The 16,092-nt window shown below is 50.7% G+C and overlaps 1 protein-coding gene across 5 annotated transcripts; it reads left to right on the top strand.

Moving 5' to 3' along the window:
• Positions 1–5,343: 5,343 nt before the first annotated feature.
• Slc25a38 (solute carrier family 25 member 38) lies at positions 5,344–14,894 on the top strand. Of its 5 annotated transcripts, none has more exons than XM_045136648.1 (7): positions 5,344–5,455; positions 9,140–9,261; positions 9,778–9,862; positions 10,660–10,839; positions 11,416–11,590; positions 12,322–12,488; positions 14,198–14,894. In XM_045136648.1, the coding sequence occupies exons 1-7, from the start codon at positions 5,414–5,416 to the stop codon at positions 14,318–14,320; spliced, it is 894 nt and encodes a 297-aa protein (XP_044992583.1). In that variant the 5' UTR covers positions 5,344–5,413; the 3' UTR covers positions 14,321–14,894. The 5 variants fall into 5 exon arrangements, with proteins under 5 accessions (XP_044992583.1, XP_044992579.1, XP_044992582.1 ...); XM_045136644.1 differs by having other exon boundaries at positions 11,380–11,590; XM_045136647.1 differs by lacking the exon at positions 5,344–5,455 and adding an exon at positions 7,161–7,287 and having other exon boundaries at positions 11,380–11,590.
• Positions 14,895–16,092: the final 1,198 nt, after the last annotated feature.

Raw genomic sequence — 16,092 nt, 5'->3', positions numbered from 1 at the left:
CCATGATGGACTGACTGTACTATACCCTCAAACTATGGGGCAAAATAATTCCTTCCTTCCTTCCTTCCCTCTCTCCCTTCCTTCTTGCCTCCTCCCTCCCTGTCTCTATTTCTTATTCCTTTCCCTCTCTCCTTACCTGCCTCCCTTTCCTTCCTCCCTTCCTTAAGTTTCTTTTTTTAAAATTTTTTATTTATTTATTTGAGAGCGATAGACAGAGAGAGAAAGACAGATAGAGGGAGAGAAAGAGAATGGGCGCGCCAGGGCTACCAGCCTCTGCAAACGAACTCCAGACGTGTGCGCCCCCTTGTGCATCTGGCTAACGTGGGACCTGGGGAACCAAGCCTCGAACCAGGGTCCTTAGGCTTCACAGGCAAGCGCTTAACCGCTAAGCAATCTCTCCAGCCCCTTAAGTTTCTTTAAAAAAACATTTTAATTAATATATCTTAGAAACAGTCAAATGTTTTATGAGAGAGAGAGAGAGAGGGGGGGGGGAATATGAGAATGCTGGGAATAATTCCCAGCTGGTAAATTGAACCTGGGTCCTTTGGATTTACAGATAAGCACCTTAACCACTGAGCCATCACTCCAGTCCTAATTAACTATTTTTTTAAAGTGTGTCGCTTTGGGGCTGCAGAGATATATTAGTGGTTAAAACACTTGCCTGCAAAGCCAAAGGAACCTGGTTCAATTCCCCAGGACCCATGTAAACCAGATGCAGAAGGTGGTGCATGTATCTGGAGTTCATTTGCGAGGCTGGAGACCCTGGCACACCCATTCTTCCTCTTTCTCTCTCTCTCAAATAAAGAAATAATTTTTAAAAAATTATGTATTTTTTTGTTTTTTGACATATTTATGTGTGAAATTTTACTTACTTATTGGTTTTTTTCGGGTCTCACTGTAGCCCAGGTTGGCCTGGAATTTACTAGATAGTCCCAGGATAGCCTCAAACTCACAGCAGTCTTCTACCTCTGCCACCTGGATGCTGGGATTAAAGACATGCACCACCATATTTTTATTTTTATTTTTTTTGAGGCAAGCCCAACAGACTTCCCCCCCTTTTTCTCAAATTTTTATTAACAACTTCCATGATTATAAAAGATATCCCATGGTAATACTCTCCCTCCCCCCCACTCTCCCCTTTGAAACTCCATTCTCCATCATATCCTCTCCCTGTCTCAGTCTCTCTTTTATTTTGATGTCATGATCATTTCCTCCTATTATAATGGTCTTGTTTAGGTAGTGTCAGGCACTGTGAAGTCATGGATATCCAGGCCATTTTGTGTCTGGAGGGAGCACGTTGAAGGGGTCCTACCCTTCCTTTGGCTCTTATATTCTTTCCGCCTCCTCTTCTGCATTAGACCCTGAGCCTTGGAAGGTGTGATAGAGATATTACAGTACTGAGCACTCTGGTCACTTCTTTCTAGCACCATGATACCTTCTGAGTCATCCCAAGGTCACTGCCATCTGAAAAGAGAAGGTTCTCTACCAACAGTGAGAGCAGCATTAATATAAGGGTATGAACATTAAGAGAAGTGCTTACTGGGCAGTTTGATAAGCATAGTATATACATTTAGCCAGACAGCAGCAGATGTTGTACCCCTAGGGCTCATGACTACCCCTGTTTTAGGTTTTCAGTATCAGGGATGTATTCCCTCCCATGGAGCAGGCCTCCAGTCCAATTAGAGGGCAATTGGTTTCCACCATGACAGACGTGCCATTATTGCACCTGTTGGCTCATTTAGCCTGGCTGGCCAAATCTAAGGCTTGCAGTATCCACTGTTGAGTGTTTTCACTGGTGATTCCTGTACCATTGAACTGCACAGACTTCCCCTTTTTTAATGAGAGAGAGTGAGAGAGAGAGAGCGAGCGAGCGAGCGAGCGAGAGAGAGACAGACAGACAGACAGACAGAGAGAATAGCACACCAGGGCCTCCAGCTACGGTAATAGAACTCCAGACGTGTGTGTCACCTTGTACACATGTGCAACCTTGCTCTCTTGTGTCACCTGTGTGTCTGGTTTACATGGGACCTGGAGAATCAAACATGGGTCCTGTGGCTTCACAGGCAAGCACTTTAACCACTGAGCAATCTCAGTTTTCAGTTCTTTTTCTTTGGTTTCTAGGTAGAATCTCACTCTAGCTTGGGCTGACCTGAATTCACTCTGTAGTCTCAGGCTGGCCTCTAACTCACAGTGATCCTCCTGAGTGCTGGGATTAAAGGGGTGCACCACCATGCCTGGCCCCAGTTAAACACCAGTTCATTCTTTGCCTTCTTTTTCTCTCCCTTCCTCCATCTCTCCTGATGTTAAATAACTGGTCCAAGGTCATGGAGTCCAACCAATGACATAGTCAGCTGAAGCCAGCTGCTCAGCCCAGTGCTCTATGAAAGCTCTGTTTCCAGGTGCTCTGGGATGCCCGCTTCCAGTGAGCACCCTCCCCCTAACCAGTCACTGCAAACAAACTGCAGATGCATTTGCCATTTTGTGCATCTGGCTTTATGTGGGTACTGGGGAATTGCACCCTGGCCATTGGGCTTTGCAGACAAGTGCTTTAACTGCTGAGCCATCTCTCCAGCTCCTCTGCCTATGCTTCTTTGGGCCTGTGTCCTCCTGCTCCTAATCTTTATCGCAGTGACCCCTCTGGTCCAGCTTTGAGGTGCTGTCATGTGTGAATTAAAGTCCCTGACAAGCACTTCTACTTTGAGCAAGGCTGACTGGACTCCTGGGGACACAGAGAGATGGAGGGTTGCAAGATCAGAGACAAATTACCCAGGCTAACTTTTCAGTCCCTTAGTAGCCATGAACTGCTTACCATGTCTCACCTAACATCCTGATGACTCCCAGGTGAAACCTTGTGGAATGTTCTAACAGACCAGCAGCTTCTTGCAGCCCTAAGGCCGAGCATGTCCTCAGGTAACATCTAAAGTGTATAGCAGAGATGTCTCCTCTTCCTGATAACCCACCTACCTGCTATTTCCACCAATGTATTTAACAAGTGAATTCGGTCTGGCGTGGTGTTGCATGCCTTTGTTCCCAGCACTTGCGAGGTTGAGGTAGGAGGATCGCCCTGAATTTCAGGCCACCCTAAGATTAGAGAGTGAATTCCAGTTCAGCCTGTGCTAGAGCAAGAGCATACCTTGAAAAAGCACAAAAATTAAAAATGATTTATGACTCACGTGTTCTGTAACTATGAAATCTTCACGAAATTGTTTATATGTTGAAACATGGGATTTGAAATAACCTGAATCTCTGTTCTCAGGGCCACAGTCACTCACTCTTGGTTCCAGAGTGAACTATGTCTTATCCCCTCTGTGGGGAGAGCTTGGTGCTTTGCAGGGACACACGAGTTTGGTCTGAGCAGAAGGCAGGAAGCATGCGTAGCTCAGAACCCCAAGTCCTCCCGTCGCCCCGCTCTCTGCTGCAAGGTTGTCACATCTTTTTACAGACAGTTCCTCTTCTGGCAGGGCCCAAGGGAACATGACGGGGAGGGCCTGCGCAATATAGGGCTGTTGACAAAAATATACTTACTTTTCCTCAAGGCATTTTTGTGCCCCAGGCCATCTCCTCAGTGTCCTGCTGGTATGCATTAGCCTGAGCGTCAGGACACCACGCTATTTGGCCAATAAAGGATCTCAGAAAACACTTAGTTTAACCCTGTTATGCTGCAAGAGAGAAAGCGGAGGCCCACTGGAGCATGGGTAAGGGGTGGTCTAGCTGAAGCCCACTGGAGTGTGGGTAAGGGGTGGTCTAGCTGAGGCCCACTGGAGTGTGGGTAAGGGGTGGTCTAGCTGAGGCCCACTGGAGTGTGGGTAAGGGGTGGTCTAGCTGAGGCCCACTGGAGTGTGGGTAAGGGATGGTCCAGCCCCAGGAACCTCTTGGTTCAGGGCTCTCTCCAGTCTGTAGCTCCTCTGAGCGTCTTACACCTGCCCACCCCACCCGGACTGCTGGGTGGACCAGACAGTGTGGGTGAAACATAGTGAAGGGGCAAGAATGGGTTTGAGTGCGGCCCCCTCTCGTGGTCAGCTGGAGCTGAGCTTCTTGAATGAGTGAAGGAAAATGGATGGATAGAAGCAAACTAGGGACCACATAAAAACGTTCCACTGTTCAGACCTAAAGTGTCATTGGAGATTTTTGCACTTGTTAAAAATGTAGGTGTTGGGTTAGAGAGATGGCTTAGCGGTTAAGGTGCTTGCCTGCAAAGCCAAAGGACCCTAGGTTCAATTCCCCAGGACTCACGTAAGCTAGATGCACACGGTGGTGTGTTTGCAAGTGGCTGGAGGCCCTGGCGTGTCCATTCTCTCCCCCTATTTCTTTCTTTCTCTCTCAAGTGGGGAAAAACAAATTTATATATATATATTAAAGCTGAGCTTGCTGGGTGTGGTGGCACATGCCTTTAATCCCAGCACTCAGGAGGCAGAGGTAGGAGGATCGCTGTGTTTGAGGCCACCCTGATACTGCATAGTGAATTTCCGGTCAGCCTGAGCTAGAGTGAGACCCTACCTCGAAAAACCGAAAATATAAAATAAGGTGGAGAGTGATTAAGAAAGAAATCCTACATCAACCTTTGGACCACACTTATGCAGGTGCACCCATGCACGCATGTGTCCACACACATACAAATATATGTGTGTGTGTGTGTGTGTGTGTATCTATCTCAAAGATATTAATGAGGGCTAGGGAATGGGCCAGTGGTAAAGTGCCTGCTGTAAGCCTGAGGCGTTGGGTTCCAACTCAAGCACCAAAAATGAGGGAGAAAGAGAGAGATTATTTTATTGTATAAGGCTTACACATTTGATGTGTGGTTAACACATACAGTATATATCAATTACTAAATGAAATTATCAGCATTCAAAGGAAAATACATATCCTATTTTGTTTGTTTATTTATTTTTATTTATTTTTGGTTTTCCGAGGTAGGGTCTCACTCTGGCCCAGGCCGACCTGCAATTCACTATGGAGTCTCAGGGAGGCCTCGAACTAATGGCGATTCTCCTACCTCTGCCTCCAGAGTGCTGGGATTAAAGGCGTGCACCACCACGCCGGGCCATAAATTCTATTTTTAAAACAACAAAACCCCCCAAACAATAAAGCTCCAGCTCTGCAGCCCAACTGCGGACCCCGCAGTTCTGACTACGTCCACCAGGTGGCACTAAGAACACGCTCGCCTGGCGCTTCAATGAGCGCCCCACCCGGAAGCGGAAGCGGAGTCCCACCTTTCTGACTGGTTCCTCCGGCTTTCTCCTCCCCCGGAAACACCCAACCGTTTCGCTCCGGGGCTGAAACCGGCCGCGGGGCCGAGCGAGGGGCCGGTGGACGCCGCCGAGGGCGCGGAGCTCGTGACGGGCCGGAAGTCGGCCGTGGTCGCCCGGCTCTGGCACCCCGCGGCACGGTCCCGAGGGCCGGGCCCCCGTCCCCGATGATCGAGAAGGCGCGCTCGCCGCTGCTGCCGCCCCAGGACGTACGTGGGGGACACGGTGGGGACGCTCGTGGTGCGCCTGCGGGAAGCGGCGGGTGCACGGGCGGCCGCGGACACTGCGCTCACTGACTGCTTCGAGAACCTTCCTGAGGTCGGCAGGCGGAGCGGGACCCAGGCTCGTCCCGGGCTGAGCGCCGCAGCCGCCGGGAGACCACCGCCGCCTCGCAGCTTCCCGCGGCGTCGAGCTCGCGTTGCCACGCCCCCGCGCGCTCTGATTGGCTGCGCCTGCGGGAGCCGGGTCGCCATTGGCGGAGGCGAGGGTGTGGCCGGGTTGGGGGTGGGGGCCGGGTTGGGGGTGGGGGCCGGGAACTGCTGCTTTCTGCTTCCCAGGGATGGGAGGAGAGATTGCTGACTACCAGTTTTAGGATTAAGAACAAAAACAAACAAACAAATATATAAAATATACTTATATATATAATATATATATTTGTTTGTTTTTGTTTTAACGATGTAGGGTCTCACTCTGGCCCATGCTGACCTGAATTTCACTATGTAGTCTCAGGGTGGCCTTGAATTCACAGTGATCCTTCTACCTCTGCCTCCCAAGTGCTAGGATTAATATTTTTTATTTTTTCATTTATTTATTTGAGAGAGACAAGGAGAGAGAAAGAGGCAGATAGTGGATCGGCGGGACACGGCCTCCAGCCACTGCAAACAAACTCTAGATGCATGCGCCCCCTTGTGCATGTGGCTTACTTGGGTCCTGTAGAGTTGAACCTGGGTCCTTTGGCTTTGCAGGCAAACGCCTTAATGGCTAAGCCATCTATCCAATCCTAGGATTTTTTTTTTTTTTAGGGAAAAAAAGGAATTGTTTGTGGAACTAATTATCACTCCTGTTAATTTTGTTTGTTTGTTTGTTTGTTTCGAGGTAGGGTCTCTAGCCCAGGCTGGTCTGGAATTCACTGTGTACTCTCAGGGTGGTCTCGAGCTCATGATGATCCCCTTAATCTCAGCCTCCTGTGTGCTGGAATTAAAGGCATGCACCACCACACCTGGCATTTATTTTAAAATATGTTTTTATTTATTTTTTGAGAGAGAGAAGGAGGGAGAGAGAGGACGCGCCAGGGCCTCCAGCCTCTGCAAACGAGCTCCAGATGCATGTGCCCCCTGTGCATCTGGCTCATGTGGGTCCTGGAGAATGAACCGAGTCCTTTGGCTTTGCAGGCAAATGCCTTAACCACTGAGCCATCTCTCCATTCCCCTGGCTTTTCATTTGTGTTTGGTCTTGTTTTCTGTTTCTGCCTTTTCCCTCTCACCTCTAAAAACAGAGTTGCTTATCATCTGCCTTTAATAATTTTGAGTTACTAAAAACATAATCAGCGCTGGTGGCGCAGCTCAGCAGTAAGCCGCTCGGCACTCACAAACACCAGGCCATCCCTGCAGTTTTGTGATTCCCACTCATTCCCAGGAAACATTCTTCTTCAGTCTCTGGTATTTAGGATGAGGGACTGATGGGAGGGAAGGCCAAGGGGTCCGCGTGCAGGACGGAGGTAGCAGCAGGCAGAGTGGCCCCCGGGTTCTCTTTCTCCTGCCAGGAGTATCCTGATGGGCACTGGAGAAAGAGCAAAGTGGAGAATTGTTAGCAAGGTTTCCACTTTGAACCTGTTGAGTTTGAGCCCCTTGTGGGCCAGTGGCGGGAGGGCGTGGGTGTGTGGGGGTAGCAGAGAGTGGGCTGGAGGTGTGGGGACTACCTGCTTGCGCGTGTGAAGACTGGCTGTGGCTGAGGTTGCCCAGAGACAGCTGCACACAGAGGAGAGAGGACCTGGCGCCGAGGGAAAGAGCTGCCCATCCATGTCAGACGCACCAGAGTCCGAGTAAGATAAGGGCGGTGCTGGGAAGATCTGGGCTGGGCTGCTTCTGGGCAAGCATGCCTACGGGCCTGTTGTAACCAGAGCCATCTGGCCGGATGGCAGGCTGGGGGCTGGAAGCTGTCCTGGCACTGATGAGTGGAGATGGTACAGCATAAGGTGAACATGCACGGGCTCTGGAGTATGTGTCTAGGCAGAGGAGATGTCCAAGGATGGGCCTGCTGTATGAGGAAGCTGGGCCTGCGGCTGCCGCAGGATCTCAGGTGAGGCTGGGAGCACTGGTTGGCGGGAGAGCCAGTCACCTCTGGGAGAGGTGTAGACCTGTCAGAATATACACACTGCTTGGCTGTCACCCACTGGCCCTCCAGGGCCACTGCCAGCTCCATATCTGATTGTCTGAGCTCGTTCACCCCCGGTCTGTAAGCAAGTCCAGCTGTCACTTGCTCATCTGATGGGAGCTGGCTGGCTTCTCTGAACAACTAGCACAGATCACAGACACTCCCGTTCTGGTAACTTGATGCCTGTAGTCATCCTGTTGGTGATGCTTTCGGGCTATAGCAGGCCATTTATTTTTTAAAAAAGAAAGTACAGATGCTACTAAATTAGGGGAGAGAGTGCTTTTGATGGAACTTGCCGAGTGACTTCCGGAGAAGAGAGTTCTGAAGCGCCTCTCGTTATCCTTTGCCATCCTTTTGGGTTCTCCTCCTGTTGGGAGGGTCCAGTGCTGAGAGCCGAGGCTCCAGGATGTGTTGGGGAGATATGTGAGTGTCTGAGAGAGCTGCCCCTCTGTCTGGTGCCTGCAGATAAGCCAGTGGGGTGATGGTGCCAGGACTAAAGGCGAGGCGGCAAGCCCAGGAGTGCCTGCTGCTCTGTGGAGCTGCTGTGGTCTGCTTGGGTTCCGGTGAGGTGCTGGGAATAGGAGAAAGGGAGAGCGTCCAACAGGGGGATTCACCAGTGATGCCACACCTTACACATTGTGGCTCAGTGTAAAGGTTTCACTTGCTTTGACTTGTTCCTCTAAATTTGTATGGATCCTGTGGCCAAGGGGCCCTGGAAACAGCTTAGAGTTTAAAAAACAGCAAAAAGGGCTAGAGATCTGGCTCAGCAGTTAAAGGCACTTGCTAGCAAAGCTTGTGGCCTGGGTTTAATTCTTCAGTACCCAAGTAAAGCCAGATGCCAACGTGGTGTGTGTGTCAACTTTATTTGCTGTGGTTGGAGGCCCTGGCCCATCCATTTTCTCTGCCTCATTCTCTCTCTCTCTCTTTCTCTCTCTCCAGATAAATAAAAATGAAACAAAAAATTCAGTTGACTTTACGCTTTTCTGAGGATGAGAGGTGATGGAGTCAGGACAGATAGTGGATGTCATGTGGAAGTAGACATGCTGCTCAGTGGAGCAAAATGGTTAGCAGTGAGCACTAAGGGGAGAGTCCCTTTGCAGGGCACAGTGTCCTCAACAGCATTACACACAGCCATTTCCTGTTGCACTTTCCCTTCTTCGAGGTAGGGAGGAAAATGAGGTGCCAGCACACAGGTGTCTTGAAAGGCTTGTAAAGGAAGTCGTGGTCTTGCTGTGAAGATGGAGCAGGATGTGAAGAAGGGAAGCAGGGCTGGAGTGATGGCTCGACAGTTGAGGCACTTGCCTGCAAAGCCTAATGACCAGAGTGCGATTCCCCGGAACCCACATAAAGCCAGAGGCACAAAGTGGCACACGTGTCTGGAATTGGTTTGCAGTGCCCATTCTGTCTGTCTCTCTCTGCTTATAAATAAATCTTTTTTTTTTTTTTTTTTTTTTTTGTTAATAAGAAGGGACAGTGGCTTGGTAGGCCAAGCTGCTATGCAGTGTCCTTTTGTCTTGCAGTTACACCCGGTGATCAAGGCTTTCCTCTGTGGCTCCATCAGCGGGACCTGCTGCACCCTCCTCTTCCAGCCCCTGGATCTCATCAAAACACGCCTGCAGGCTCTCCAGCCCTCAGACCATGGGTAGGGCTTGTTGCCTCACTTTTCACTGAGGCACTGGGGGTCAGACACAGGGACATCTTCAGCAGTTAACTTCCATGATGCTGGTGTGCAAAGATAAACACCAGCCATGCCCAGCTTCCGTGTGTGTGCGTGTGCGCGCACGTGTGTTCATTTCTTTGAAACAGGGTCTTGCCATACCAGAGCAGCTCCATGGGCCCCTGGCTATCTCCCTGACATTGGCACTGTGGCGGTCTAACCGTGCTGCCCCAGTGGGTGTTCTGGAAACAGCGTCCATCTTGATGGCTCTTTGCCCCAGTGCTGAGCTCCCACTGAGGGAACCACACCGGGCAGAGTGCAGCGGAGCTTGCCCCACGGCTCGTGCTGTGGATGGACAGATGAATCTGTGCGCCCCGAACCACAACCACCGTTGGGTCAGACTGAGATGCGCAAAGAGTGTACACGAGGTCTTTGCGTGGGGAATTCCTGTGTGAAGACATGTTCTGGGCGACTCTGTCCCTTCTGTCTGTCTGCCTTTAGGTCCAGGCGCGTGGGGATGGTGGCCGTTCTCCTGAGGGTGGTGCGCACCGAGAGTCTGCTGGGCCTCTGGAAAGGGATGTCTCCGGTAGGCTGCCTTCTGGGTCGGGTCTCTTGCAGCCCCTGTCTTCACCAGTCACGTCCCAGCACCTCCCCGGCCCTAAGAGCTGCCCCCAAGCCGGAGGTGGGGAATGTCTGTGTGTCACTTACTTTTATGTCCACCCCGACCAGATACCTACGGAAGCAACGTGAGGGAGGGGAGGTTTATTTCAGCCCGTGGGTTCAAGGATACAGCCTGTCATGGTGGGGAAGGCGGTTTGTAGGAAAAGAGAGAAAACAAAGTATGTAGAGTCCCACGTTACCGCTCTTTCCACAGAGAAGGGGATGGCTGAACCCCATTGCCGTGTCTTGCATTGTCACTGACCTCTGAGGGCTCAGGGAGGCTTCGAATCTTATGCCTTGGCTTGACTTGTGAGCGTGGCACAGTCTAAAGCTGGCACCCTCTCCATTTCTGTGGGTGTAGCCTGGGACCTTCATGCCTGTATTATCAGCCCAAAGTCTTTCTGGGTCTAAGGACTCACTTTGCTGGAATTGCCAAGGCATTGAAGCCCACCCCCAAGTCCAGCAGCCCTCCACCTCCCCACGGGCACCTTGGTGGAGGGATGGCGGAGGGGTGCTCTCTGCCGACTCTTGGAGCTCCTTCAAGGGATTAAGTTTCCCACAGCTGTGACTGCTTTCATGACACGCCCTTTATTGGCTGCCTTTCCTCATGTCTCTGCCCCCACTCCCACCAGCGATTGCATGCCAGTCACCCCAGGACCTTTCTGGAAGCCCAGCTAAGACAGCATCTGCAAGGCTGGTCTTTGATTTTGTCCCTCCCTGCAGTCCATTGTGAGGTGTGTCCCTGGCGTTGGGATCTACTTTGGCACTCTGCACTCTTTGAAGCAGCATTTCTTGCGCGGCCGTCCTCCCACTGCCCTGGAGTCGCTCATGCTGGGCGTGGGCTCTCGCTCGGTCGCAGGAGTGTGCACGTCACCTCTCACGGTGGTCAAGACGCGCTTTGAGGTAAGCATGACCGCCTCAGAGCCTTAGCATAGTGAGCACCAGCACCAGCCCCTTGTTTCTGGTCTAACTTAGTGTTGAGAAGGACAAGCCTCGGGTGAGCTAGAGCGATTCGTGTCTTGGTGATTGTGACAGTCACCTTCTCATTGCTGGGACAAAGCACCCGACCAGAAGCAGCTGACGGGAGGAAGGGGTTTATTTCAGCTCACAGTCTCGAGGGGAAGCGTCAGATGGTGGGGAACGCATGGCCTGAGCAGGAAGCTGGCTCACACTGTCACATGCCAGCAAGGAGGTAGCAGAGAGGGTGAGCTGAGCTATGACCACCCAGTGGGCTGGACTGATGCACCTCAAGGCCCGCCTGTAGTGACACAGCTCCTCCAGAAAGGCTCCACCACCTTCCCAAAGGCTTCACAACCTTCCCAAGTTGCCACCAGCTGGGGACCAAGTATCCAAAACGCATGAGCCTGTGGGGGGCATTACATCCAAACCTACAGTGCTGGTGCGTAACCTGAGGCATGCTAGAGTTACTGCTCACACCTACAGCCTGTGGCGGTCACTGGGCCCGTGCTCCCTTTGCAGAGCGGGAGGTATGGCTACGAGAGCATCTGCACGGCCCTGAGGAGCATCTACCACAACGAGGGCCACCGAGGCCTCTTCAGTGGCCTGACAGCAACTCTCCTTCGTGACGCGCCCTTTTCAGGGATCTACCTGATGTTTTACAGCCAGACCAAAGGCATCGTGCTCCATGGTACAGGTAAGGGGCGTGTGCTGACAGTGCTCCGTGGCACAGTGAGCGGTCCTCCGGCCTCACCCCAGCGAGTAGCCGGATCAGGCCTCACTGTGCGAATTTCGTTTGTTTCCATAGGCATAACCCTGATGTCACATCCGTACTTATTTAGTGTTTGGTGACTAGATTCGTTTGTCCATGTTAGCAGGTGGGCACACATAACTGCACACATCAGGACACTCGTGAGATTGTGTTTGCTCCCTGTGGGTATCTTATCACTGGGATAAGCCAGTGCCTCCAGTTGTCACGCAGAACACTCAGTCACTGTTCCTTTTGTTCTTCTCAGTATCTTTGTGGGACCCCTGCTGTGTCTTTCTCCTGTTGAAGTATAGGCACCTTTCTAATCCCTTCTCTCCATGCATATTTTTTAGCTGTACTTTTAAAATTTCAATTCTGGTAAGAAGGCTCAGTGGTTAAAAGCACTTGTTTGCAAAACCTGATGGCCCAGGTTTGATTCCCTGGTACCCCCATAAAGCTAAATGTGTCAAGTCTGTTTGAAGTAGCAAGTGTCCCTGGTGTGCGCACGCGCGCGTGCACACACACACACACACACACATACACACACACATTAACTTAATTAAAAAATTAAATGTTTGACGTTGTATCGATCCCCATTTTTTTGACTTTGGGGAAAATGGACAGGAACTTGCGCTGATTTCATCTGACGTGTGGGAGATTTATAACCTGTGTTGCTTCAGACCAGCTGGATGCAGCCTTTGTTCCTGCCGTGAATTTCAGCTGCGGGATATTTGCCGGCATCCTGGCCTCGCTGGTGACTCAGCCCGCAGACGTTATTAAAACGCACATGCAGCTCTCCCCAGGGAGGTTTCAGTGGATCGGTCAGGCAGTGGCATTCATTTTCAAGGTAAGAGCTGCCCTGTGGCCAGAGAGCACCTGTGGCTGCGTGTGTGGCCCAACACAGCCTCCTAAGCTTACTCAGGACATTGGGATTTCCTTTTGTAACCCGACTGCCTCGTTCTTGAGGGCGGGCTTTGGAGGAGCAGCACACATCATCTCAGGGTCTGCCGAGGGGCTGCGCGGAGTTGAGGCTGTTAGTCCTCACCCTTCTCCTGTTAGTCATTTACCTCCACCCCGGGCGGAAGTCTAGGGCACCTGTATCAGAATGGGGGTGCGCCTCTCAGGCTCAATAGTGTGGCATTTTTAGAGGTCAAAAGCAGAGCGTAGGCTGGAGAGGTGGCTTAGTGGTTAAGGCGTTTGCCTACAAAGCCAAAGGACCTAGGTTCGATTCCCCAGGACCCATGTAAACCAGATGCACAAGGGGATGCATACGTCTAGAGTTTGTTTGCAGTGGCTGGAGGCCCTGGTGTGCCTGTTCTATCTGCCTCTCAAATAATTTTCTCTTTTTAAGTAGAGCTCAGTACTAGAGTATGCAGGTAACACATACAAGGCCCTGGGATCAATCCTCTGGACCACAAAAGGGTTTTGATTGGTTTTTGTGGTAGTTTCCCAGACTGACCTGGAATTCACTATGTAGTCTCAGGGTGGCCTCAAACTCATGGCGATCCTCCTACCTCTGCCTTCCCCAATGCTGGGATTAAAGGTGTGCGCCAACATGCCCAGCTAAAATTTTTTTTTTTTTTAAACAAGGATTTAATCTTTATCCTTTTTTTTTCTAATTTTTATTTATTTATTTATTTGAGAGCGACAGACACAGAGAGAAAGACAGATAGAGGAGAGAGAGAGAATGGGCGCGCCAGGGCTTCCAGCCTCTGCAAACGAACTCAGACGCGTGCGCCCCCTTGTGCATCTGGCTAACGTGGGACCTGGGGAACCGAGCCTCGAACTGGGGTCCTTAGGCTTCACAGGCAAGCGCTTAACCACTAAGCCATCTCTCCAGCCCCCAGCTAAAATTTTTTTAATAAAAGAACCTCAACAATCCAGTGGTTACAGTGTGCGCTGCAGGGCTGAAAACTGCAAGGCCCATGACTTTCACTGAAGGGAGGGCATCTAACTAGGACCGTCTGTTCACACGCAGACTACCGGATGTTGTCGACCCCAGGCCTGATGAGTCAGGAAATTTGGGAGGGAGGTCCAAACCTAATTAAGGACCAAGAACAAAATGCCTCCAGAAGAGTAGCACACCTTTAATCCCAGCACTTGGGAGGCAGAGGTAGAAAGATCACCATGAGTTTGAGGCCAGCCTGAGACTACATAGTGAATTCCAGGTCAGCGTGGGCTACAGAGAGACTCTACATCAAAAAAACTAAAAGTCCCAGCACTTGGGAGGCAGAGGTAGGATTGCCATGAGTTCAAGGCCACCCTGAGACTCCATGGTGAATTCCAGGTTAGCCTTGGCCAGAGTGAAACCCTACCTCAAAAAAATAAAATAAAATAAAATAAAATAAAAGGAAAACTAAAAAAAGAAAAAGCAGGAGCTCGTGATTACCTTGGAGTGATCATTCACAGATTTGTGGTAAAGTTGAAAAACAGATTCAAGGATGAGGTAACAGGCCTCCTGTGTGCTGGCAGGGGAGGTGGGGGGCTGACTGTCAGCTGTTGGCAGCGGGAGGTTTTGTTTTCTTTGAGGGAGTTTTAATATTCCTTTTGTCGCAGGACCATGGGCTGCGTGGCTTCTTTCAAGGCAGTGTTCCCCGGGCGCTGCGCAGAACTCTGATGGCAGCCATGGCATGGACCGTCTATGAAGAGATGATGGCCAAGATGGGCCTGAAGTGCTGACACGGGAGGCTGGGAAAGGGACGAGCTGTCGTCTTGCCCGGTTCCTGCCACGGCTGCTGCACCTCGCCAGCCCGCAGAGCCAGGCAGAGACAGGAGCAGCGCTGGCTAGAGCCGCCATCTCCCAGCGGTAGAGGCCCAGCTCCGCACACCAGCCAGTACAGCCTGGGGAGCTGGGAGAGGCCGGCTGTCCCCACCTGCAGGGCATTTCCAGAGAGGCCTGTGCCAGGCAGCCCTGCCTTGCCTTCCACCTACCCCACAGAGGCTCCTTGGGTACGCTCGTGGGCAGATTCTCGTGTGGGGGAAGCCGTGGGCCGTGTCTGAGGAGCTGCAGGGAGGGAGGGAGGGCTGGATGGAAGGAGCGCTGTCAACCACGGCTGAGGTGAAGTCAGAAGGAAGGACAGATACCAGTGTTAATTGGATCCCAGTGCACATGCCAGAGGCTCTGGGGAATGGAGACAGGGTCTTCCTAGTCTCTAAATGTCCATAGCAAAACTTTTGGTCTGGGCCCCTGTACTGTTCTAACTGTAGGCTGTTCTGGCATCTTCCATATTAAAGTTGAGATGATTCAAGTGAAGAACTTGATCATCAAGAGCTGTTTGGGGAAACTGAGTGGTGTCTTAACCGCTCTGCAGAGACGGCACTAGGGGTACTTGCTCTTGACCTATCACGTAGGTCTCTAAAACCTAACTTTAAAAATATATATATAATGTTACATAAAAGCAATTCATCTGCTTCACTATACCAAGTCAGTGAATTTTGGTTTGGGTTAGGGTTCAGTGGTAGAGGGCTTTGCTTGCCTATCATGCAAGGTCCTAGACCCAATCTCCAACACTGCACAAAACAACATTTAAGCCAGGTGAGATGGCACACACCTGTTATCTCAACACTCCAGAGGCAGAGGTAACATCAGCTCAAGGCTAGCCTTGTGTATGAGACAGTGTCTAGAAAACACACACATGAGATTTTTGGTAACTTGAATGAATAAGTTTTGGGAGATGAAGGAAGTTTAATGAACTGTATCCATTACTGTAAATCAATTTCAGATCTTTCTTGCCCATTCATAATTAATCCTCATTCCCAGGCCCAGCCTACCATTCTCTTTCTGTATAATGAAGCTTATTCTGGACACTGTATAATGGGGTCCTAGGACACACAATCCATGTTACTTGGTTCCATTCACTCAGCACACTCATATGCAAGTGTGGCATGTTTAATATTTTGTTTGGGAGACATCATCTTATTGTGTATCCCAGGCTGACCTTGAATCAACTTGTCTGTAGGTAAATTATCTGGAAGCTATTTGTAAAACATTTCTTGGTTTGGGTCTGAGACTGATTTTAAAAGCTCTCTAGGAGCTGGGTGTAGTGGTGCATGCCTTTGCTGCCAGCACTCAGGAGACAGAGGTAGGAGGATCTCTGAGTTCATGGCCAGCCTGAGACTGCAGAATGAATTTCAGGTCAGCCTGGGCTAGAGTGAGACCCTACCTTGAAAAAAAAAAGGGGGGGGGGTTGCTGGGGAGATGGCTTAGCTGTTAAGGAGTTTGCCTGCAAAGCCAAAGGATCCCGGTTTGATTGTCTGGGACCCACATAAGCCAGATGCACAAGGGGGCGCATGGGTCTGGAATTTGTTTTCAGTGGCTAGAGGCCCATGTTCTTTTTTTCTCTCAAATAAATAAGATATATATATATAAAATCAAGGAAAAAGCAAAAACAAAAAGTGCTCCAGGGGCTAGAGAGATGGCTCAATGGTCAAGGTGCTTGCATACAAAGCCT

Source organism: Jaculus jaculus, chromosome 17 (genome assembly GCF_020740685.1).
Source record: "Jaculus jaculus isolate mJacJac1 chromosome 17, mJacJac1.mat.Y.cur, whole genome shotgun sequence".
NCBI lineage: Eukaryota > Metazoa > Chordata > Mammalia > Rodentia > Dipodidae > Jaculus > Jaculus jaculus.
Note: the sequence above shows the minus strand (reverse complement) of the source record. Positions and strands in the feature narration are given on the sequence as shown.

Bases quoted from the DNA above. Each gene is read 5' to 3' on its own strand.
- Slc25a38 (XM_045136643.1), top strand. From the start codon at position 7,494: ATGGGCCTGCTGTATGAGGAAGCTGGGCCTGCGGCTGCCGCAGGATCT. The intron at 11,591-12,321 runs GTAAGGGGCGTG...GTGTTGCTTCAG, and splicing joins CATCGTGCTCCATGGTACAG to ACCAGCTGGATGCAGCCTTT. The intron at 12,489-14,197 runs GTAAGAGCTGCC...CTTTTGTCGCAG, and splicing joins CAGTGGCATTCATTTTCAAG to GACCATGGGCTGCGTGGCTT.